This window comes from Triturus cristatus, chromosome 7, assembly GCF_964204655.1.
Source record: "Triturus cristatus chromosome 7, aTriCri1.1, whole genome shotgun sequence".
Lineage (NCBI taxonomy): Eukaryota > Metazoa > Chordata > Amphibia > Caudata > Salamandridae > Triturus > Triturus cristatus.
Genome location: NC_140590.1, coordinates 1,002,443,339 through 1,002,469,001, shown reverse-complemented (window position 1 = coordinate 1,002,469,001; position 25,663 = coordinate 1,002,443,339). Strand labels below are relative to the sequence as shown.

The 25,663-nt window shown below is 45.8% G+C and overlaps 1 protein-coding gene, 1 long non-coding RNA gene and 1 pseudogene across 2 annotated transcripts in view; 1 reads left to right on the top strand and 2 right to left on the bottom strand.

Annotated features, from left to right (window-relative positions):
- Positions 1 to 25,663, bottom strand: part of LOC146810990 (uncharacterized) — a 711,140-nt gene that overhangs the window by 399,539 nt on the left and 285,938 nt on the right. The window lies entirely within an intron of this gene.
- The window catches only part of LOC146810991 (solute carrier family 22 member 4-like), a 381,961-nt gene that overhangs the window by 245,925 nt on the left and 110,373 nt on the right, over positions 1 to 25,663 (top strand). The window contains exon 5 of the mRNA XM_085618044.1: positions 13,368 to 13,494. Within this exon, the coding sequence (XP_085474170.1) occupies positions 13,368 to 13,494 (127 nt within the window). The remainder of the gene's footprint in view (positions 1 to 13,367; positions 13,495 to 25,663) is intronic.
- Positions 23,809 to 23,947, bottom strand: LOC146810992 (U6atac minor spliceosomal RNA; annotated as a pseudogene).

Here is a 25,663-nt window from a genome sequence, read left to right as displayed (position 1 = left end):
ACATAATGGAACCATATGCAGTTGTATCACAGAATAAAACATTTGTGTTTTTGATTACTATCCAAGACACCTGGGATTAAAAAGGTTGGCAGTGTAACAACTTTTATTACTGAGTTCTTGGTGGATATTTTTGCTCAGGAAGCTGTGCCTCAAGAAATAAGTTTAGATAATAGTGTCCAAATGGCTTTAAAGTAAATGTGGATTTTGTCTGGAGGGGGGACATTTTGCTCTATTTCACCTTGATGTCAATGGGCAAGTTTAGCATATACATCAGGTGCTTAACGAAGCTATTCAATTTGCAATTACATCTTAATTTGTGTTGGAGGAAGTCTCCCCGGTCAACCTTACCAGCATACAGAGCTACACCCCACTCAGCTGTGGGGAGTCTCTTTCAGATTGTGAAAAGGGAGGTTAGCTTGTATGGGTCTGTGTCTGTGGCGGCGGCCAGAAAGGGAATATAGGAACAGTGGCAGTGATGATTGGAAGGTGAGCAGCAAAGTGCTGGAGGGCCAGACGCAGTTGAGATTGCGGGGCCGATAGAAAACCCAAATATTGGAATATTCAACTCATAGTAGTAGACCCAATGATGGTGGCGAAGTTAGCTCTTGATGGTCTGACACTATCAGAGTGATTGAGGTGTTTCAAGATATGGCTTAAGTACCTATTTTCAGCATTGTTTTTTTCAGTCTTGAAACACAGGTGGATGGGGGCCATAATGTATTTCTGTTTTTTATTTATGCGGCTCAGCCCATTACTGAGATCTGGGGCAGTGGTAGTTGTGAGCCCCCAGGAAGGAGTGGGTTACACATCCATGTAGAAGAATGGGACTCCATAGGGTAACAAGAGCAGGGAAGAAAGGGAAGTTACCTATATGCAATAGCGATTATGCTACGGATTAGTTACTGCTGCAAGGATTTGCCGTGATGTACTTATCTCTCTTATGTCTGTTATTCGTGTTTATTCTATATATTGTTTACAGTTGCGCATTACTTTTTGACAGGACCATTATGAGCTTCATTTAATCGATTTCTTATCTGTCTTTTATTACTATTCGTGTATTTTTCTTATATCTGGGCATTTTCTTCATTAGCCTGTCGTTGTTTTAAGGGGGAAGGTGTCTGGCATTTGTGTGTGCAGGTATGGCTGGAAAACTGGATAGTGTGGTGCTGATTGTTGGAATGAAGGTTCTGAGTTGAGACTGGTGTGGTGTCAGTGGTTCCTCTCTGTGCGCTTCTTATGTTTCCTTTGCATTAAGTAAAGTAATGGCTCTTACTCATGCGATTCACTTCGTCTGGAAACAAAACCCTTTCTTCAGTGGGAAGTGGTTGTCCTGTAGCATTTTATTAAAAAAAAAAAAAACATTTGAATTGATGGGTTGTGGGTCTTAGCGTCCATCCATGCATCAAACTGGGTAAAAACAAATTGCTGTACAGCGGCACGTTAACTAACTCTACTGTAAAGTTTCCACAGATTTCAAAGTACAGGTACTATTCCTAGTGCCATTGGAAATCACTGTTCAATAGCGTGCTACATCAATTTTCGGTTGACCGAATCTTAAATTACCTGCCAAAGGTTATGGTACTGCAAAGTTTATTGCAGCAAAGTAAAAAGAATCACAGCTCATGTACGGCATGTTAAATGAGTCTAGGATGGATTACTCTGATTGTTCTTCCCTATTATTTGTCTTAAGGAGACATTTGTGGATGTTGTTGCTTTTTACAGGCATTAACAGGTAACATGTGGGCCCTGAGACCGGCATATGACCCACCCAGGTCAAACAATTTCTTCAGCTTGGTATATTAATATTTCTCAGGGTACACAAAGCTTTCTGTGAGTTAACTTTCACCAAGGAATAGCCACCACCGCAGAGAGCTTCATGTGAGTCATAATGCCTTCATATTCACCCCTACTAGAAATATGGCCACCACTGAGCTCGACACTGGTAATCAAAATAGGAGGACTGATCAAATGTATTCACTTACCGAGCAAGTGCTTGGGGAGCACATACTGCCGGTGGGGAGTGAGAATTATTGAAATGATCACAATGGAATATTAATAAAGAAAGCACTACACCACAACTGTCTAAAGCAGCAGCCTTCAAACGTTTTAATGCTGCGCCTCCAGTATAAACAACATCACTGCCCCCCATGTTTTACAATTATTCTATTAAATTTGCAATGTTTAAAATACATAGACCTATTTAAACATGACAGTTATGTTCAACCTTTTCAAAATGCAATCAAATACACAATTGCCAAACATACAATTCTGGTGAACTAAGCTTTTCTAACGTGTGAAAGTATCCACAGTGTGATTATCTGAAATGGGGGCGGGAGGTTTGAAGAATATGTGGAGTCCCTTCCCTTTTGACGCCTGCTCCCAGCCAGATATAAGTGACAAAAGAGGTTAGTGATGTGTGTCTTTAGTATCCAGATTCAGCGACTCTTGTTTTATCAGCCTTGGAAAGGCGACCGGCCGGGTAGGTCCTGTCTGACTTGAATCTGTGGTTTTCAGGCAGCTGTGCAAAGCCTCATCCCACGAGCTGTGTCTTAGCTCTTACAGCAATGCCAGATTGCTCTCCTTGCCAACGGTTGATGAAGGTCGTGTGTCAGAATATCGAGCACAAAAATATAGTGCTACCAAAATATTGTAGCCAGAATTTCAACAACCAAAATATCACGGAGGTCAGTGCATATAGGCCAAGTACAGATTTACTATTCTTAACTTTAGGTGCATTGAACAGATATGTTGTTAATATGCATATATTTGGAGTTCATTATAATAAATCTATACTTACCTATTGTTGCTTGCCTCCACAATATTTTGGTAGTCATTTTTGCTTACTCTTGGGGAAACTGATCTTATCTTGCCCCAAGGGCTGGATTTTAGATCTATCCTCACCGATCTCTGCTTTTTTAGTTTATCCTGGCGTGTGTCTGCACAATGGATGTGCAGCAGCTTGGCATACCAAACAGGGTCCTCGCCCAGAAGGACAGAACATCTGTGCAGGCTGAGCCGCAAAGAGTACATGGTTTGTCCCATCGGATGCTCTCCCATGGTGCATGGAGAACTCAAAGACCATTTACAAAGCCACTTGAAGAATCAAATGATTCCTACTTCATTTCATTCTTGCAGGTTTTTAGTAATGGACCGATTCTATTTTTGATAGTGTGTTGTTCAGCTGCAGATTAAACTTTTTTTTTTTTTACTAACATCTGGTGGTTTACTGAATCCAATTATGCTCTGAATCAAACAAAACAAGCGAACAGTGCACCATTTAGTCACTGCCAATATTTATTCCACTGGAATTTAAGACAAAAACATTTCCGGACATGGACCCGTTCCCTTGCACGCCTGCCTCAAGGCCAGAAATAATGGAGCTATTCCCTGCCTAATCCATAATCTTCTTTCAAAGAAACTTCTCAATGACTTAGTGAACTATTATGAAGTGAAAATGAATGGTAAACTGAGATGATTTTACTATTGCTCGTCTTCAGTAGCAGAATAGTTGTAAACAATGGGCAGGATTTGGACCTGGGGATAGAGTGCAAGTTACTAAAGGTATTAAAACTTGGGTACTATGAACTAGCAACATTTATTTTTTCGTGACCTGCTGGAAAGTATTTGAAGCCTCCAAGGTTTTTCACGTTGCATGTCCGAGACAGTGGGAGTTGTTGATACTAAACATAGGGTACAATTGTGTCCATTTGCACAGTTTTTGCAGCCGTGTTATCTAGTGTTGCGTTCATGCTCGGGGGTGTTCGCAGCATGTTGGCGACACTGCACTTATCCTTGCCTGAAAGTCCGCCACAGTCTCTGTGGCAGTGGTCGAAGTGGGGAAAAAACAGTAGGGGAACTCTGGGCGGATAATTAGAGGGCGAGAATAACTCAAGAATTGGGTCAGTGGGCGGAGTCAGAGGTGTGGCCAGAAAGAGCAAATCATTCCAATTTTTAGTATTTGTTGGGCATTTCACTACCCAGTTACAGCATATTACGTTATTTAATTCAACCAATGGATACACATTTATTTAAGGTATAATATGAGTTATTGACATTCAGAAAGTGCGATATGTTTCCAATCACAAAATGCCCCAAAACCACTTAAAAGTGGAATCACAAGCCATTTGTCACCGAGCATGGAGTTTCTTTCATCAGCACTTCTCCCTTTTTCTACAAGAGCCGTTCAAACATGAATGGCAAAATATCCTAGTTTGCAAATGTTTTCTATAAACTGATGGCTCTGCAATATTTGCCACATAATGCATCATCTGCTGCATAATTTGACGATTTTTTTTTAACAACAAATTTTATTGAGTTTACAACCGCCAGTGGGCGAACTCCAGTATGCATCAGAGAGGCAAATGACAAATTGCGAGAACAAAAGATACCGGAGAGGGTCACACCAGAAGATCTACAAAACATTCGATCCAACAACCCACACCACCCCCATGAGAAACAATATAGGCAAGTATTATCACAAGAATAAGTCCACAGCTGCAACCAAAGAGTACATTAGATTGGGGAGTCACTGACAACCAGTCGCTCAATAGGGTCCAGGTTAGCTGGCTGTACGAGGAAGGACAGGTCGATACCCCTGTATTTTGCCCACCTAGTCCAGATTTTCCCATGTTTCTGCGGGCAACTTCGTGCCTGAAATACCGCCACCTCGGCCGACATACATTTGTCTAAGGCTGTTTTCTATGCCGCCACCCCAGGAGGAGAGGAAGATTTAATAATTTGTCGATTTTAACTAATAAATTGTTTGTAGCTCAAACGGATCAAAAGTTACTAAAATATGTGACTTGTGTTTCTGAGAAGTGGAGGGCCCTTTGCAAAGGTAGACTGATCACCTTTCTCACTGCTGCATGTGTATGTTACACTGGTACTAATAAGGCAAAATCTTCACAGGGACTGTTAGCATGTGTAAAAATGTAAAAATAATAAAGTATCAGAAAATATACTGCATTACGCTGCAGCCTTTCTTTTGCTGCATAAGTTAGTCAACACTGTGGCATAATTTTGTCCCCCGTTGCTGCATAATTCCAGTGCCCCAAAGCAGGCAGCACATGGAGAGGCAATTGATTCCATACCGCAGGAGCTTGGTAGGAAAAAGATCTTCCTCCCAAACGTATTCTCTTAATCCTCGGAACAAGAAGCAACGCTTTGGATCCAGACCTCAAATCACGGTTTGGAATATACCTATGGAGCCTTTCAGTCAGGTAGAGCGGACCGGGACCCCACAGTGCTTTGTGGGTCAAGCAGCAAAGTTTGAACTTCACACGCTTCCTCACTGGCAGCCAGTGCAATTGCTGGAGTAGCGGAATAGAAGCAGATCTGCTAGGAGCTTTCATAACCAGTCGTGCAGCGGTGTTTTGTACCACTTGCAGACGGTTAAGAGCAGATTCATTGGCAGCATTCAGTAATGCATTACAATAATCCAGCCTGTTCAATACCAAGGCCTGGACCAGAGTCCTACGAAATGGGTCTGGAAGAAATGGCAAGGCTTTCTTCAGGAGGCGCAAGGTGAAGAAACATGTGCTGACGGTGTGAGAAACATGCTCCTTCATCGACAAGGCCTGATCCAGACGGATGCCCAGATTTTTTGCTGTCTGTTTAGGTAATGGAACAGGCCCCAGCTCAGTAGGCCACCAGGTGGGAGACCACGAAATGGTAGCGTCTCCAAAAAGAATAATTTCTGTTTTACTGGTGTTGAGCTGCAAAAAATTACTACTCATCCACTCAGAGATGGCAAGCATACCATGTGAGAAACGGATTTGAGCAGAAGAAGAAGATGTGTCAAATGGAAAGATTAGTTGAGTGTCATCCGCATAAGAAATGGGGATGAACCCAAGAGATCTTAGAAGAGAGGCAAGGGGAGCCACATAAACATTAAACATTAAACAGTATAGGGCTCAAGCATGAGCCCTGCGGGACACCCTTGGACAGACACTCGGTGGGTGAACGAAAAGGGCCAAAATTCAGTGTCTGAGTACGGTCAGTGAGGAAGCTGGCTACCCAGCTAAACGCCGTACCTCCAAGTCCTGCCCCTTTTAATCTTTCGAGCAGGGTCCGATGGTCAACCGTATCAAAAGCGGCCGAGAGATCTAATAGGACCAAGATAGCAGACTGTCCCCGATCTAACGTCCGTCTGATACAGTCGGTTACTGCAACCAAGGCCGTCTCAGTGCTATAGTTAGCACGGAATCCAGATTGTGACGGATCCAGATAGCCGGTGGATTCAATGTGGTTAGAGATATGTTTCTTAACATATTTCTCTAGGACCTTGCTCAAATGAGGGAGGAGGGAGATGGGTCGAAGGTTTGTAAGATCCTCCATGGGAAGCTTATTATTTTTTCGTAGAGGGATAACCTGAGCAGCTTTCCAAGAGAGGGGAACTGAGCCCGTACTTAGGGAAACGTTAAGCAGCGTGGAAACAGAATCCGCAAGTACGTGTGCCAGAGATGCTCCTAATTTTGCCGGCATAACATCAGCAGGAGAGCCAGAGGTAACATTATGTAGTAATGTAATAGTCTCCTCTCGAAGGATAGGGGGAAAGGACATCAATGGTGCTGGATTAACGATGGAATGTTTAACATTCCGACTATCTCGGTTTTAGAAAGGCTCTTAAGACCACTCTCTTCTCAGAATGACCATACTTTACCTCCTTTTTGCACTCGGTGTCCAGCGCTGAGAGACCCCTGCGGGGGTGATTCCTGCGCTTTATAAACTATAAACTAAACTAAACTAAACTAAACATGTTAAAAATACTTGTGCATGAAGCAGAGAGACCATGAAGTTTGTGAACTTAGTTTTGTGTGCGTGCAAATCCTGCATTGCCAGCGCCTGGTGAGTTGCAGCTACTACGGCTGAAACAAAGTCCGTGGAGGTGCCAATGGATGAGGCGGACTGGCCTCAAGGGCAGGGCCGACTTTAGCGCTAGTGGAGCCCTGTGCAACAATATTTGTTGGTGCCCCACAATGACTCTCTTCACCATGGAATCCCTCACTACCACCCTTTAACAGTGCCCCTCAAGTCTCCATAACCACACTCTCTCTCTCAGATGCATTTAATTTGATGTACAGCGCCACCCATACCAGTGTAGGGTGTTAGAGCACTTTACATCACCTACATTACACAGAGACAATCAATCATACATGTGTAGATCACTGTATAGGAAATGTTACATAAGATAAAGGACTACAAGGTGAAGGAGCCATATAACAACCATACTAGTAGGCAGTATAGTTTAACAGTGATTGGTCTGGAGAAAAACAAACTCTGAATTTAGAACGTAATACCATGTTTGGGGGTTCTCTTTAATAACCAAAATTGATTTCTATCCAAATGAACCCTTTTTGCAACAATAGGATAATCAAAGACTGGGGTAAAAAACATAACGCTCTAATTTATACCTTGCAGTTTCCATTTAGCTCTTAGATGACAGTTAATTGCTCACTGTTCTACTTTAGAATTTCAACTTATAAACTGCAAGTAACAAAAGGATCTCTCTTACAAAAGCAGTAACCCACTGACCTATTACACCGAGGCATTTGGATAAGCTCACCCTAAATGTGCTGAGCCCAAAAGGAATAAGGGATTCCCGGGTTCATAATCTATGCTGCAAGCGCTTAGAGACCTTTCGGTGATTTGGCGCTCTACAAATATAAACTAACATAACGTTTACATTATGTGCACTTTGTGATCTGCATGGTACATGTTCTCTGCAGCAGGCACATTAACCTTCTAGGCTACCTTTCCACGAGTCGAAACTTTCACTTGACAAAACTCCATCTCTCTCTAGGAAGAACATTCATCACCAGAATTATCATGGCATTTTTATTGTTGCCGAAAATTGCTGGAGGCTGGGAAGGAGGCAGCATGTGCTTTTAGAAACAATATATATTTGCAAACATGACACCCCCAACCGAAGTAAGTGCCTGACGGAATCACACCGCACTAGAGCTGCCCTGCCCAAGGGTCCTGTGATCTCAGTGACAGTCACAGTCGCTCTAGGGTGTGCTGCCTCATAGGCCTGCACGCAACACTGGAGGTGAACTTCAGCATGGATCGTGGTGGACAAACCTTGAAAGTTAACCCACACTTGCCCCCACTAGTGTCCACCTGCTGGTGCTAAGACACTGAGGGCCTCATGTAGGTAGCATACCAGTTACCACTTCTAAAATACCGAACGATACCGAATCGGTATTTTAGAAGTGGTAACTGGTATGTAGGTAATGAGTCGGTATTTTTTACCGAATCGTTACTAGTCGGTAATTACCGAATCGGTATTTACCGATTCGGTAATGAGGCATACCTTCCCATTGATGGGAAGGTATGCCTCATTACCGAATCGGTAAATACCGATTCGGTAATGGGGGGAACACATACAAGGGTGGCAGGGTGTCACATTGACACCCTGTTGCACCCCTGATTCGGCCATGTGTGCACATGTGGCACACATACATGCCCTAAGGGCATGTATGTATGCCACATTGCACACTGCTACGCGCGTCAAAATGCATTTACACATACATTCATTATTTACCACCAACTATAAGTTGGTGGTAAATACCGACTCTTAAACACACACACACACACTCCCCCTACATCTCGATTTTGCTTTCGGAATTTACCGAATCGGTAAAATTACCGATTCGGAAAAGTTACCGATTCGGTAACATTACCGATTCGGTATTATTACCGAATCGGTAATTTTACCGATTCGGTAAATTCCGAAAGCAAAGTTTGTCCCCCTACATACCAATGGCCAAAATACCGGTCGGTAACGGTATAATTACCGAAAATCGGCCGTTACCGACCGGTATTTGGCTACCTACATGAGGCCCCAGGTCTTCTAAGGTGCTGCGGGACCTTCTAAGGTCTAACATGGGAATGGGATCCCTCAGGAGAGTGGTCTGGGGGACTGGTCAGTAAGGCTGAACCTGGTTCCTCAGTTCCAAATTCAGCAGCTGTGACCATAGTGCCACATCCTCTCCCCCACTGAACACCATACCGCCCACTGAGACAAGCTCCCGCTGCCTTCAACTACACCCATTTGTGCGCTGCTATAAACACCTGGATGCGACTCAATTCAAATTATGCACTAGTCAAGAGTAATATGCTGCCTAAAAAGCAAAAGTAACAACATCCTGGAAAGAGCAAACATTCAAGGGATTGCAAGATTAAGTAAAGCTTGTGAGATGTAAGAAGGAACAACAAGGTTACCTTAAAGCTTTTACACTCATTCAGAAATCAATGAGTTTTTTGCCTGAAAAGTTAAGGACATGAAGGGACCCGTTTCAATGTCCATTGCTTATATCCTTCCAAAACGTAAGCAGCATGGTTTAAAAAGACCACACCCCTGAACACAGAGCCTGTACACAATTTGTTTTCCACTCCACCCATCAACCAAGTAGTGCATTACCATCAGGAGTGGTGCACTTCTCCACCCAGGAAAACAATGTTGTACAAAGAAAGAAAGACGAGAAAACAAAAGTAGCGCTTCACTTGCCAAACTCTGTAAAGTGGTGCTAATGTGTTTAGGTGTGAATAAAATCAATCTGGCCACTTTGCAACCACTTTAAATTGGTTTATTTAGTTATTTTCTTTTCAGATTTTGAACCATTTATTTCTCTCCGTCCCAAGGCTGCTCGAATAGAAAAATGTCCGAAAAAGACAAAATTTCCAGCAAAAGTGTTTTTCTTTTTTGGATCCATTTCACGGAGGAACAAATAAACGAAAGGAGGAAAGAGTGTAAGAAACAGTTTCCTGAAGTCACGATTTCCAGTAAGTGAGGAAAAGCAAGACAGAAAGAGAGGGAGGATGGGTGAGAAAGAGGGGGGGGGGGTTGAGGCAGCTGCCAGCAGCAGAGCTGGAGAAGTGGACACTGTCCTTGTCTTCTCTGAGGACGAAGAGACGTTGCCGTTCCTTATTTTCCAAAATAACTGAGGCCCACAGGGTCCAGCACCCCACCCTCACCTGCAGAGCATTTGAAGAGGCTAGTGCCAAATAAAGAGTGCTTCAGAAAGCAACACCTGGAGTCTATCTGAGAAGCAGTTACCTGCACAAAGATGTGTTCTGGAACTAAATGGGAAAGTAATTGGGCTACTGGGAAAGGGAGGAAGCATTTTGTCATTATTCTTTAATCTGATTGCAAGTTTCTGGAGATGCAAAAAGAGTTTTCAAAGGGATGAGATGAGGGTCTAGAGGAGTGTTTGGATGTTTAACATTTCTTAGGGGGCGGTAAATGGGAATTCTGGGGCTCTGAGCATATGCATGGTTGAGGTTCACATGGAAGGTTCTCCATTTCTGTTAAAGGGGCCACAGTAGAGGTTGGTGCTGGAAATGGCACTCGCAGGGTGTGATAAAGTACATTCTCTTATATCAGGACACTAGTGGTACAGATATGATAAATGACTTGTATGTATGTGAATAGTAAGAGCAGCATTCATAATTATTAAAATGTAAATATGGATAGAAGGAATTCATTCAATTAAAAGAGTTTGTGACCAGAGAAGAGGGTCCTGAGGAGGTATTATGTCCTGAAATTGTTACTGCTGTGTAGTAGTGTAATGAGTGGGGACATACACTGGTTGGCCTCGTGATGTGTTTAGATGTATTTGGTTCGATATAACAGTTAAAGTAAAAGTTCTGTAGGAGATTCGTGGCATTCTCCGGGGCTTCAGATGATGATGGCAGGTCCTTTCTTTCAAGCCTTCAGTAAGTGGCACGTCTCAGAGTACCCAAAAAAAGGAAAAACAAAACCCAATAACAGAGGATTAGAAATGAGTCCCTGTTTCACTGCCCACCAACCCAGTGGCGGCTGGTGACATTTGAAAGTGGCGAAGCATAAAACAATAGCCAGAGCACCCGAACCCCCGGGAGGTTCTCATCCCGAGAAAATTCTGAAAAAAGAGTAGGCAAATGGTGCATTTTCAAGCAAATTTGAGAAAGCAGGAAGGTTAATAAAGCATGTCTAGGTCCATTTCGTGCATTTACCATACTTTCAGGGTGGAATGTTAACCACTCAAAAATAAAACAAATTGTGCCCAGAAAAAACTGGGGCTTAAATGTACATGCCGACGAACAGCATTGCACCTTTAAACCAGGGATATTTGGGCCATCTCTGCCAGTGAAATATCGTGTAAAGCCAGTTTTATAAAAAAAAACCATGAACTGCGTAATTCGTAAATATGGACCATGTCGCAAATGATTTTAGATTTATAAAAAATAATGCGCAGAGCAAAGCTTGTCATGCTGTTTGTTTTGGTGACTTTACTTGAGGAAGCGTATTCATTTTCACTACTTGCACTGAGGCTCAAGACGCCCTTGCTATGCCACTGATTTTAAACATCACTTCCCAGGTTTTGCACAATATTCAATACGGATATTAACTACACAGGTTTTTTTAGGCCATATTAAACACTAGTGCCTTTCAAACAGAAAACGAGTCGGCAGTGCGACCATTTAATACAACACACAGTTGTCAGTGCCAGTGGCTGTGTCAATCAGATTAGTTCATCTCTGGCTATTTTTCCCGTTTCCCCTAGTGACGCTTCTCCGCTCCAATTTAAACTTTCGGCATGTGAATTTAATGAAACACATAACCCGTTGTTTGCTTTCTTGTGCTTAGCAGTATCTTGCAACCTGGCTGCCCAGTAGCATCTTTTCTATAAAACAAATAATACGTCGAGTGTACGGTGTGGCACACCGTTATTGTATATGGAGAGCTGCCACAAAACATTATCACAAAGGCAAGACTGAAAGTGCAAGTGGTTGCACACAGTGATTCCTCAGGTTAACACATAACCAGCAATTTAGTGGCACATTGTAGGCATTCCTCATTTTCATAAGGCTTAAGCATCTCATAGAGGCGCGGCCGGCATGACTGGAGAGGGTACGGGGGGGTTAATTTAATTAATAAAAGAACTTACCAGGCATCTTCTCCGTTCCTGCGTCGCATCACGTCTGCTCTGCAACGTGGTGGAACTGGAAGTAACTTCTCCCCGCTCTTTTCTTTTGCCAATTAGGAGACTGGGGGGCCGGGCGGCTGAACCTGGTTTACTCTCCCCTGGTATTTGATAGGGCATGGGGCGACTTAGCGCAAAACGCATCACCGCCCGAGCAGGAGCCTATCTTCAAACTCCTGCTCTACACAGGGCATGCACAGCAAACCTAATGGTTTGTGAATGTGAGTGAGGGGCTTTGCTCCTCTCTCACATGCGCAGACCATCTTTTGAACTCCTTCTCGTCTCTGCCTGCGTTCGCTGTGCGTGACATGCGCACAGCGCACTTTCACCAATGAAGCGCACAGGCGCGCCCGGAAATGTAAACAGACGAATTGTAAGCTGTCAGTTCGTCTGTTTACATTCCTGTTCACCTGTTGCCCGATTCTTTTGTGGGGCGCTGCCCCAACGCCCCTAATGGACCAGCCGCCACTGCACCAACCACAGTGCCACCTTCACCAGTCGTGGGTGTTTATGTGCAAGGGGTGATGGGTAAAAGATCACCCTGGTATAACTGCATGCATCTCCCCTTTTAAAAAGAAAATGTGCTTCTACTTTGTCACGCCTCACCAAAAGGATCGCGCAGCTCTCAGGACGTGCCTCTGACCATGACCCGTTTCTTGGGCCATGGCGTTGGGACCTGAGGCATCCTTATCACCCCCCGGGCACCCGGGACGGAGGCCGGTGCTCAATAACTGCTCGTCTGGTCTTCCCGTTCCTGCTTCTCGAGATATCTGTCACATTTCTGACAGAGTAACTCATCTGCCGAACTCTAAATCAGGCCCTAATTCTCCTTCTAAGGTGGGAATGGAAAGTGAACACCAACACCCTCCCCAACTCGTATATGCGTAGGACAAGGCGTTTGTTGTGATTTTGGCATTTTGCGTTATGATTGTTAGGCAGTATCACTGAGATTGTGCCATTATGCAATGTCGTGTGCTTGAGATGCTGTTTCAGGTAAAAGAAACTTATGGTGTCGAACAAACATGAACGACCGGAACATGAGCGGTTGCTGTTCTTCTGTATGCAAAATAGCTCTATTAAATTTACCACAAAATGTGTCCTCCTGTCCAAAAAGGACGTGACAGCACATTTTGCTCTAATAAACAGTGCAAAAATGTTGTTTCAGGATTTTGCGTGATTTATGTAGTGTTGCCGGAATTTTGTGCAATTTCCGGAAAGGAAATCACCCTAATTTTGCACAGGCGTAAATATATGCAACTCATGCAGGTGAATACCTCGGTTTTGTTTGCATGTGGTATCTACTTTCAGTTCAGTGCCTGTTAGATGGTAAATATTAGAATATGTAAGATCTGTACGTGCTTGGTATATTTTGGTCTGAGGTGTCTTCTGCCATTGCAGGATAATTCCTGAATCCCCCCAGTGGCTGATCTCCCAAGGAAGGTTGAAGGAGGCTGAACTCATCATCAGGAGGGCTGCAAAGATGAATGGTGTTACAGCTCCAGCTAGCATTTTTGCCACTTCAGAGGTAGTGTAATTTATTGTTTTAAATCAATATTGTTCATTTGCGAATTTTATTAACTGCTGTTACAGAGTAACTGATTTTAGAATTAGCTCGGTTAAAACTCAGACTTCACACTAGATAGTAAAGATGATGATCACTCCAATGGTCAACTACCTGTCGAATATGCTCCCTCTTATACTCTCGGACGACTTCCACCGCAAAATAGACAAGATGATAAACAAATTCATTTTGGCGCGATAAAAAAACGAGGCTAAGCCTTAAAAAATTAACGCTAGACAAGAAACTGGGGGGACTAAATGTGGCTGACTTCAAAACATTCCAAACTGCCTTTTTAGCGAAACAGGGGGCCTACTGGGTCCTGCCCAGCCAGGACTACACGCCGGTCTGGCTTACAATTGAGAGAGCCATTCTAAACAACCTTGAGCCAATAGCTTTCCTCACAGCTAACAAACAAACACAGGCCGCAAATCCAATACTCAAAAACCCGAGAAATGCCCTGCTAAGAGTAAACCAAAAAATGGAACACAGCATAAAAAACTCAAGGTTGGAGTCACTGTGGGCAAACACAAAGATAAGATGCAGGGGGAAACCGCTATCTATAGATTCGTGGAAAATACTAGGTATCGCCTACCCAGCTCAGCTGGAAGAGGGGGAAAGCCCCTCCACTTTCAGCATGCTAAAAACAAAGCACAATTTACCAGACATAGAACTGTACAACTTCCTTACAAACAAAACAGCCCTGGCCAAAGCGAAACTCACTAAGCTCAAGCCCTCAATCATCCAATACATGGCGAATCTCAACAGAATAGGCCATCAGGTATCACACCTATACAGACTACTTCAACCCACCTCAATCAAACTTAATGACAAAACACTCACATACTGGGAGACACAACTCGGTTCTACACTCAGCGTGAAAGAGCTCCATCTGCTATGGACCTCCCCCACGCAAAACAAAATCTCCCCGGTTTTAGCACAGACAAAATTCTGGCTCCTACACAAAACTTACTGGACCCCGGCTCGCCTGGCGACCCTGGGCCTGAGGGACAATGACCAGTGCTGGAATTGCGACAAGGAAAAGGGGGACCTGGCACACCTTATCTACCACTGTCCCAAAGTTAAAAAAATTATGGGAGAAGATTTTCACCTTCATAAATAAAATGTTAGGATGCACATTAAAAGCGGAATTTGCTACCCTAACCACTGCATTTATGACAACAGAGGTAGACTCACAACAGGACGGAGACCTACTGGATCTCCTACTAACCGCAGCAGTCAAAATAGTACTCACCAAATGGAAAGACACTTCCAAGGCAACCTTCAAGGGCTGGCTCAATTGGGTGACGTACCTTAGAGGCGCTGACACAACTGCCCTACGAAACTCACCATGGAGACAACCCTGCAGGGGAATGTGGACGTCCTTGGACAAGTTCCTGGACCCATACGATCTGCCTTGAGTAGTACTTACAGAACGAAACATTCGGCTTGAAAAGCACACCCCACTGGGTCAAGACACTAACGAGGAAAATAGTGAACTTCTGGTATGCTATCTCCTTTTCTCTCTACCTTAATTCCTATCCTTTCCCCTTTCACTCGCTCCTTTTCCCTTACTGTGACAGTGGATAGGGGGCAGTCGAGCAGAAATTACCTGAAAACTGTACTACAACTAACACAGCCAGTTCGTGCTAGCACCCTGTAACGACAAAGCGTTGACGATTACATGTTATATGTTATATGTTGTAAAAAACAATAAAAAAATATTGAAATAAAAAATCCCACGGACTTCCCTTTATTTTTACTTTTTGCAGATGAGTGTATTCCTTACCTAGCCAACTGCTAAATCGATTTCCCCTAAATGGCCGGGACCAAAGTGCAGGGTCTGCTTTTTGCAGATGATACTCTCCTCCTTTCTAAGACCTTGTCCGGATTGAACACCCTTTTGGGGAGGTTCAATTCATTTTGCAAGGACTACATTTGGAGGTAAATAGTAATATAACCAAATTCATAGTATTTAGGCACCGTACAAAACATAAGGGGATCCTGGCTCTGGAGGGTGCAAAAATAGAAATGGGGACAAATTTGATTATCTGGGCGTTCGATTGAGTGAATCTCACAAATGGTCAGCCCCTATCGAAAAGAGTGCATTCATTCTTAAGCACAGAGCTGGACTAATATTAAGACTCATTAACAAAGCAGTTTCTTATCCAGTTTCCGCAGCGATAGAGATTTAAAAGGCCCAAGCTTGTTGGGCAGCGGTATATGGGGCTGACCTGTGGGGATACTGCAATCTCAATCAGTTGGATATTGGTGAAAACACTTTTATTAAATCACTTTTGAGATTACCAATAAGAACTCCGTCACTTCCTCTGGGTTTGATTTAAACCTCAGATACCTCGTTAACATAGCCCGCCTGAAACCTATCTTATACTGGACCAGACTCTGGGTAAATGAGGAACTGGCCCCATATATAGACCCTGTCAGGGAGATCATTGACAGTCGCCTGGCACTCACGATCCCCTGGGTATTCCACATCAAAACCTGGGTGTCCAAACTTGGCATTTCTCAATACTGGCAGAATCCTTCTTCCATGCCCAAGAACGCCAGGAAACTGTTAAATCATGTTATTGGAACATTGTATTTTGTAATAGGATTGCCATTGTTGCTGCGGGTAGTTTGTCAGATCTTTAGTTATCCACCGAGTGTGATTCCTGCTTTGAAAATGTTATAGATTGTGTGAGTGCCCCTTCAGTGAGATCTTTGTTTATTAACTTCAGATTTGGAATACTCTCACTGGCTGCCTTTACTTCCCCATGGAATAAAAACTCTGCCATGCGCAACAATAATTTATGGCCTATGGGATGGCCGATTATTGAAAATGAAGAACATGTCTCATTCTTTTGTACTGCTTATGCTAAGGAGCGCAAATGTTGAATTCTCCCTCTTTTCCAGCTCCTCCAGTTAGAGAACCAACATTTAGCTTTAAAGATCTGTAAGTCAGACGCTAGGCCCAGTGATATATATTCAGTTTCCAACTTTTTATGCTTATTTGGTAGATAGACTAAAGGTTGTTTGGGCATGTGTTTTTTAGCGCTGTGACCTGCACGATACTAAAACTATATTGGTTAAATGTTTACTGCCTCTTGCACTGTGCACTTTAACACACTAGCAAAACCTAGTGATATGAGGGAAACCCAAATTCAGATTAGACCTTTAGTTGCCCAGATGGAAAGGGCCCCCTCAGAGATTATTTTAGGCTATTGTTAGAGGCTGCCTATCCATGACGCCAGTAGGACAAAGGGGGTATCTCTGTCCGTTGCCTTTTATTGAGTGGAAACTTTGTGATCTTAACTATCTTTTTATGCAGGGTTTTTATAATTCTATTGTTCTTACCCTTTGCTCAGGAAAGTTGGCTGCTGAGCGTTTCTTATATTTCTGAGAACTGTATGTTCTTATCATGTATTTATTTTATTTATTTTTTTATATGTATTCGCTCCTTTTAATGTGCTGTGTTATTGTGTATTTTCATGCTTCCTTTGAGCCAGGGCCAGACTGGGAACCAAAACCGGCCCTGGCAAAGAGCTCGACCGACCCCGGGGTGGGGGGGATCAGGGGGTGCTAGCGGAAAGCTTTGTGTCGCTTTTGTTGCTGGTGGGCCGATATTGCAGCTACGTTGCAAAACCAGTCCCAGTAACAAATGGCCCCCCAGGAGTCTAAAACCAGCCCCCACCCTGCCGGCCCACCGGGGAAATGTCCGGTGCCCGCTACGGGCAGTCCAGCCCTGATTTGAGCTGAAATAAAGATGATGACAGCAAAGTACATTTCGAATAACTTGCTGCGGTGGTAAAACAAGCTTCGAAAAGGTTCATTCACCCTAATGTTTGCCAAGAGACAATATTTAGGAACCAAAGTCCTTCATGTACCTTACAATTTCAAGAGCTTTCTAATAGCGGGAGGATATCAGTAGTACTATTCTTTAATTAAAAGTGGTACTTCTATGTTTGTTGGAGTCAACATCTAAAAATCCCATGGAGTGAATGAACAAATGATGACCTGCCACAGGAGCAGCTCACTGGAAGAGACAATATATGACGTAGCAACACGGGAAATGACCTTGACAGAAGTGACCTCATCTTAACTGACACCCCTGGGCAATATCTTAAAGTGATTCAAATTGTTTAGTTTTGAGGTGTAGGGGGACGAAAGACAAAGTCCTCGGTCAGCACAGCCTATACAAGCGTGTAACTAATAGTGTTATTTTTGTATTACTCTTGAAAGTGATGAAAACGCGTTATCATCCTGTGCATACTGATGTTATATGAAGTGGAAGGGTTTCTGTGTTTTATAACAGGGGTCCAAGTGTGAAATGTTTCAACCACCTTTCACCACACTAAATCCTCAGTACAACTAGCCTGGAATACGAGGGTGCTAAGAGACGACAAGCTGTAACTAATTTTGGGTGGCTCACATACTCTCTGATAGAGATTCTGGGGAGATTCCCAGGTGGAATAAACTGCTTTAAAATATCTTAACTACGTCACCAGAGGCCCACATATGGACATGAAAATGTCACAAGAATGGATATAAAATGTTTGCTTCCAACCTGGAGTGCAAATGCATCCATTATCTATGCAATTGCCCCACAAGTGATATGAACGGCCCGACACTCTACGGACATTATTTCCTCTCCTGGTCAGAGACTATTTCTCATCAATGTTATAGGTGTACAGACCTGCACACACAGGGTTGCATCTCCGACTGGTAAACTGAGGGCAGAGTGGGAACGTCATGTTTAGGTAGGTAGGCTTCGTAAGAAAATAAAAGAATTTTGTGAAGTATCTTTTCGCAACTCTGAGCCCAAGACTTACTCTTAGTGAAGTACTGGTGGCTGCAAGGAACAAAATGCCATATAAGTTGTACCCTTAAGAATAATGAAGAATAAAGAGGAATTTCCAACTCAAGTGCATAAAAGTACAAGTAATGATTAAACTGCTACAAAAATGTAACAACTACTTTATAGGTGTACTGGAATTGAGTCTGGCAAACAGCAAGAGTTACATATGTACTAAGGTTCAGACTTTAAACAATATGTACAGTTGTCTTTAAGTCCCATTCAGTGTTCTGCAACGTCACAAGCTCAATGTGTAAAAAGCATAATTTACAGAAGGAAATGATGGACGGTGCAAAGGACCCACGTCTGGCATACCGTGCCAACTTAGGGTGAACAAATCAAACACAAGGAAATGATGGACGAAGCGCTGAAACTTTTCAGACGCTCACCCCCAGTCACAGATCTGGGTTGAATCCATCAATGTTCTTAAGCTCACTTTGCCACCCCAGTTCAGACACAGCTATATGCAAATCACTCTTGACCCTGTGCCTCATGGGTACAGTCCAGCCTGAACTGCCAAGCAATTTCTTCCCTGGACTGGAAACCAGCATCCTCGGACCGGTTTTGGGGTAACACCCCTCATCAGCCAGGCTAGCTTGAATCCAGTGGCAAAGAGAGCATCATTTGCCAGACATTTTCCCCAAAGCTCTTGTGCTACAATGCCCAATCCCCTTAACTTACAATTTTTTTATTCATATTAGTTTTGTAAAGAGCAGACTTGTACCATTGAGGTTGTGCACATCGGTGAAATATTTGTGTCTTTGTTATTTTCAGAATGGCGTGTACATGCAATACAAGCATAAGAGTAGAAGAATATGAAGAGAGTTTCAAGCTAGTTTACATGGTCAAAAAGAAAGATGTACAAGAATACTTTCTGGAAACTGAACCACAAATAAATCCAGGGATACAAAGATTGAAAGAAAACCACAGGATTGTACCTTGCACAGAGGAAGAAAAAGCCAGAGCCATAAATTCTGGGAATACACTACCCCATACCATTGTTAGGATAATTTTTGAGTTGTTACCGTTGGGTAATATGGGGCTTAAGAGAGCAGACGGTTCATTTAAAGTTCACTTGTTTTGAATAAAGTTCTCCAGGAGTCTGTGTAGATGGAGAAAGGGATGAGATTTGTTATGTGGATTGCGAGGGCATTCCAGAGTTTTTTCCACGTGCCCCAAGAAGAATCTCTATAAGGTAGCTTCATTTTTGATTGCTTGGGATGTCTTGAAAGAATTTGATTCTGCTTATTTGTGGTCTGCAACAATCTAAAATACTGAGCAACTTGTCAGATATTCATAGGTTTTTAGGTTTCCAAGTGCAGGGTTGTCTATTTCTATCAAGGTGTTTGTGGTGTCACTAAAGACAGCTCCAGTGTTTTGTCGGGACCCAGCATTTCATACGATACTCCACAAAGCCAATCCTTGCTCACGTTTGGATGGCTTTTGTGTCAATCTCAGTTGCCTCGCTCCTATTTGTTGCTTTTTTCATTTTCTGTGTTTGACCCGCCTATTTGAGCATTTTGATTTTGCCTTCAGTAGATTTCCTGATGTGAATGCGGCATTGCAAATAGAGCTCTATTTAAACAGCACCCGTTTGCTGCCTTTCTGTGCTACCTGGTGGTCACTAGAACAACTGCCGTGGAAATGTGCAAGGTACATCGATCTTGACAGACAATCAAGACTACAAGCATTGCCGATGCCTGTCGGTCTCACTTGTTTGCAAAGGTAAGCAAGACTGTTTGGCATTGCCAATGCTTGTTAAATTAACTTTTGGCCTGGAAAGGTTGCCACTTTATGGGTGCGAGGGTTGGCTTGAGGTGCTTTGTTTTGTTTGTGTTTGCTAGGTAGGGTCATTGTATTCTACAGCTCCCTCGATATTATTGGTGCTTTGCGATTTCACACAGAGCTATTTGTCAGTCATTTTCTAAATCACTCCACTGTAGTTGGAGCCCCAAAGCCCCCTGTACATAGCTCGTTAACCCCCATCCAGCTAGTTAATGGCGCTATTACGTTTAAATCGCCATATGCTACAAGTTACACACAACAGCAAGGGTCAGACCTTCCATCCTCCTGTTACATTTGGTTTTAATCCATGTTTGTGGCCCTGATTCTTTAAAATGCAACACTTTTACTAATTTTCCACGAGTGTTCATTTGTTTGCAATAATAGCAGGATTGCAAAGATACATTGTGTATTTTAAAACTAACCACACCGGGCGACTCCTTTCTAAACATTGCATGATGCGAACCCTGTGCCCCTCGTGCCCAGATCCCTTGGGCAAGGAATGGGTGGTATTTCCGTGGCGCCTCGCCCCCCGACTGGGGGATGCAAGCGACTCTTGCCCTCTGTGATGTACAGCTCTTATCAGGCAAGTGGAAGAGACCAGGCCCTTCATCTGGGAATTTCTCCACAATCACTGCCGCAAAAATGGCAAAGGCCTGACCCCAAGTCACAATATTTTTGGTGGGATATACATGATACCGCACCCGCTTGTCCTCTTCCTTGTTGCCCATCCTCCTGGTATCTACCCCCTCCGCCCCATGCATGAGAAGGGTGAAGATATCAATAAATTCCCTGCGCCAAATCCCTTCTTTGGCCACTAGAGGGACCATCCAAGCGAGTGAACAGCGGCCCGATACTAGCGGGGCCGTGGTAACTAGAGGCTTAGGTGCTACGGCTAGCGTTGGTGCCGGCGTCGGCACCACTGGGGGAACCACTACTGCAGTATCGACCGCACTTGCCGCGCTCTCGGCCACAGCAGCAGCTGGGGGTGTGGGCCGCGGAGGAGGTTCCAACGCAGCCGGCGGCTGACACCACACCTGCGTGAAGCCCCCCGGCGCCGGGAGAACATTCGGCGGCGGTGGGGCGGCCGGACCAACCCCTAGGGGTGACCTGGCAAGCAGCAGACCGGATCTGACCTCAGCCATGAAGTCTTTTAAAGTGTCTGAAAGCTTACCCAAATCCTCTGCTGAGGCAAATGTCGCCTGGGGCGGGCCAGGCAGTCCGTTGTGCGCCCCCGTCCCCAAGCTAACCGCCGCCTGGGGGGGCGCTGGGGCCCTGTGAGGAGGGGCCGCTCTATTCCGAGCCGGTGGCTGTTCTACCGGAAAGTCTTTGCTCGTGGGGCGGCGGATTCTTTTCGACCGTGACGGGCCCGCAACCTCCCCTACATCCTTATCCGTAGCCGGACCGTCCATCGCTATCCCAGAGTCTGGGGGGGTACTGGCTTTCAATAGTTCCGTCGCCCAAGCTAAACCCTTGGCCCTCGTCAGCTCCAGGAAAGCGGCAATCCGTGCTTCCTCCGAAGTGTCCGGCACGGACTCCTCAACCTGTGTCCCTGGTGTGAAAAGGGGGGGGGATAATCCTTGGCTGTCCATCACTTAGCAGTTGTTCTCTCTTATCTGCAATTGGGAAAGAGAGAAAGTTAACCGCCTGTTCACCCCCTTTGAGGTTAGTTCTTCGCTCCTGAGTGCCACATGCTACTCCGAGAGGTACCCCCATCCCCCAACTGCCCGTACTTACTCCCGTCTGAGCCCCGAATACGGATGGTGTTTGTCTCGCGTCTCTCTGTCGCCAATTAATAATCCTCCAGTCAGTGAAAGCGGACGAATGTACTGCAAAAGAAACCAGCATAAGCGCAAGAAATATGCGTACACGAAAAGGCGTGGCTGTACCGCAAGAAAAAAGGGGGGGGGGGGGAGAGGGGACACAGGTGCTCATACACATCACATTTAACCATGCACACCCTGTTCGCGTCTGCCCTCATCCCCACCCTGAACCTGGCAAGCAGCATGGTGCTCGCTTGCGCCCCGACCAAATCTCCGTTCATTTGCCTTTATTGTAGCGTGCCTACAAACTTATTGGCACACTTTACATTACATATTACATACACACGGGGAATAAATGCTTTGTCCAGGACGGCAACGCGACCCGCGGCTCACAGCCCGCCCTTTTGGGGGGGGGGGGGGGGGGGGAGATCTGGAGCACAGAGACGAGAGCCCAACGGGTGGTCATACATATCACTTCTTACAATGCCCACCTCGCTCGCCTCGACCCCCACCCCAACCACGGCAACTGGTGCGCGCCTGCGCCACACCACTGAAGTTTAGGTTGCCCATTTAGCCATCGCCCCACCGGCCAGATGCAGCGGTGCCCACCTCTATCATGCTGCCCCCGTCGCAAAGGCACCTCCTATGTAGCGTCGAGATAACCCCAAGGTAATGGGAGTGCTAGACGCAAGCGGTGGTTTAAGCATCGTTGTAATTTAGAAAGATGATTTCGAAATTTTATGACATTTGACCGCGTTCCCGGGACTCGAACGCCTGTCCTGTGAGACCATTTACGACCGTAGACACCAGACTTAACATTGAGCTATGTATCGCGCGCGCTCAATATCTTGGAGCACTTGAAATGGCCGTCTAAGCATTCATTAGGCCTGTCGTGTTTAAATATTGCGCGCTCGACCCGAAGTCCTAGGAGCGCTTGCAATGACCCGTCTCCGCATGCATTAGGCCTGTTGAATTTACATAGCGCACGCTCGACCCGAAGTTATGAGCGCGCTTGGAATGACCCGACTAAGCATCCCGCTTATTACATTTATTTACATAGCGCGCGCTCGACCTGAAGGTTGTATTTACCTAGCGCGCACCGGACCCGAAGTTATTTGAACGCTTTAAATGGCCCGGCTCAGCATCTCTCCTACTGCATTTTAAATAGCGCGCGCTCGCTCACAGGGCGGCCACGGGCCCAAGCGAGACCGTGGAAAGCCCTCCGCACTGAGGGGCGCGGGGCAATCGCCTTCCTCTTAGATTTTCGTAACTCAAGCCTCTGGAAGCCCCCGGGGCAGGTTGTTCGATTATGTGTGCTTCCCTGTACTCGCCCCTAATGTTATTGGGACACGTCTCACCCTGTATTTAAACCCATACAGGCACGGGAGCTTAAGTGATTTGCCCAGGGCCCAAGATGTGGCACGACCCCAAAAGCTCGGTTAAATATAAACGAAACGGGTATAAACCAGCGACCCGGGATAACTTACATATACACGTATTTAAATGAGCGAGCGCGAACTCGCCGCAATGGTGACGCTGCCGCCGGGTCAACACCAACAAAGCCCCCCCCCCCCCATACTTCGGGGCTCGCGGGGGAGGGGGTGTTATAAATCGGCAGCGAGAAGCTCGTTGCCCCGCCCACCCGAATCAAAAAGAGCTTCGGAAAGCTGTGAGTAAATCCCTAAGTTGTACACATGCCACGGGAACCGTGCGCCTGTTCTAGACCCAGAGAGTTAGCGCAGGACGTTGAATATCTGCCGCAATGGACTGGGTACCCGCATACCGCGGCAAAACCAAATCCTTCCGGAGCCCAGCTCGATACACGGGGCTGCTGGGTGTACTCATTAACCGGGATCGCCAGCGAGAGAAAGATAAGCGCGACCCCCAAAAGCATGGACGCCACAAGCGGGGGGGGAGCGAAGTAAGTGGCAGTGCCTTAACCGTGTATGCGTTGTCAAGGCCACCGGGACCACTTCCATCCTTGTCAAGGGGAGTGCTAACCTCCTCTCCCTTAGTACAACACAATATTCCCAAGCCTTATCCATAATCCCCGTAACGCTCGGCACCAAGCGTGCCCTACACGCTGAAACTTCCGACGGCGCACCCGACAATAATGCTCTCACTCCCCCACGAGCGCCCGCAGGCGCTTAAACGTACTGCTCATTGCCGCACAAAACCACGCCGCACTACATACAAATTCAGCTCCCGCTTTGATCTTGTGCCCCCTCCGCCCGTGGTCATCCAAGCCACAGGGGCCCCGTCGACCTGGTACTGCCCAGGGACGGGGCCGGGGTGGAGCGGAAGCAACAAGACTCACCGTTAAAGGGGGGCAGCGACGATCACCGATCCGGCGCGGAACCCGGGAAACAGCGACGAGCAGCCAGCGACCGTAAAAAGGCGAGGTGGGCGACAAAGAGGTCGCCAGTGAGGGTGGGGGAAGGCTAAATAGCCTTCCCCTCACACCTGGGCCCGGAAGTGACGCGCCTTGCGCGTCACTTCCGGCCCCCGACACGGAGGGGGGGCAACAATCAGGATCCCTGCCCCCGCCCCCCCCGAAGGAGGGAGTGGGGAGGGGTGACCGGGGCCCCGGGGCCACTAAGGCGCCGACCGCCGAGTGGCCCCCTGCGGGGGCCGCGGTCAGCGGCATATCAGGCACCTGGAAAAACAATCAGAAGGATATGGACTCAGAGGCGCAACTAGAGCCAAATTTCAGGGGGCGGGGGCCTAAGAAAAACTTTCGGGGGGGGGGGGGCTGAATCTTTAAGCAATAGGCAGAGTGGAGCTGAGGGGCTCTTAGAAGGGGTGAAACAACAGCAAGGGCTCATTAACATGCACATGGTCTTTTAAAGACCTGCGAAGTGCTCGGGTGCGTCTGCTTTTTTGCCCGGGAAGGTGTCTCAGCCCGGGCTGCCACACACGACGGGGGGGGGGCTGAAGCCCTTTGTGTCCAATGGGTGTTGCGCGCCTGCATGGACTATGATGATCCCCAGCCCCACTCCTGCCCCCTCTCAAACCTCCACAGGCAAACAGGGAGAAACACACGGTTAAAAGAGGGGGGACAGAAAAGAGAAATGGAGCGGAGAAAAGGACTTCCAGCCTCCTGTGGACTACAGGTTCTTTGCTCATAATTCATTGTATCTTAGTTGTCGACTCAGTTGTGCTCGCCCCTGTATAGTGTGAATTATGCTGTCATTGAGAGGTTCATGAGTTTACCAAATCTTTATCTTCCTGAGGAACCAGCACCAATCGGCTGAAGCAGCTGGGAGTCAGATGCTTCCGGAACCCTGGAGACGGGAAAGGAGCTGGATGCCCCTGGTGGTCAGAGGATGTCCCTGCAGCAGACAGCACTGCGGGAGCAGCAGACTTGCAGGGACCCGCTCTGGCACAGCACCGCGCTGTGTTTGGGAAGGTTTAAATAACTCTTCAGAACATTGCCATCATAAGTGCCCGCAAATCTTTTGGGATGTAGGCATCGTAGGAAATGTAGCCAGAGCTGGGAAGTGTGGGGCTGTCTGGTTTCACTGCATATGTCATTCTCTAGTCCTTTTCGTAGGAATTGCAAAATTTGTAAGTAATTGTGCAATAAAATCTATCTATCGATCGATCTCTATATCTATCATTCTCTAGTCCATGCATTATTAGTGATTGTTTGTTCTGGGCAGGGCACTGCATGCAAATGCTGAAGATGTTGTCCTCTCTCCAAGGCCAAACTACGCAAGCCTTCAGATCCTGCGGTCCT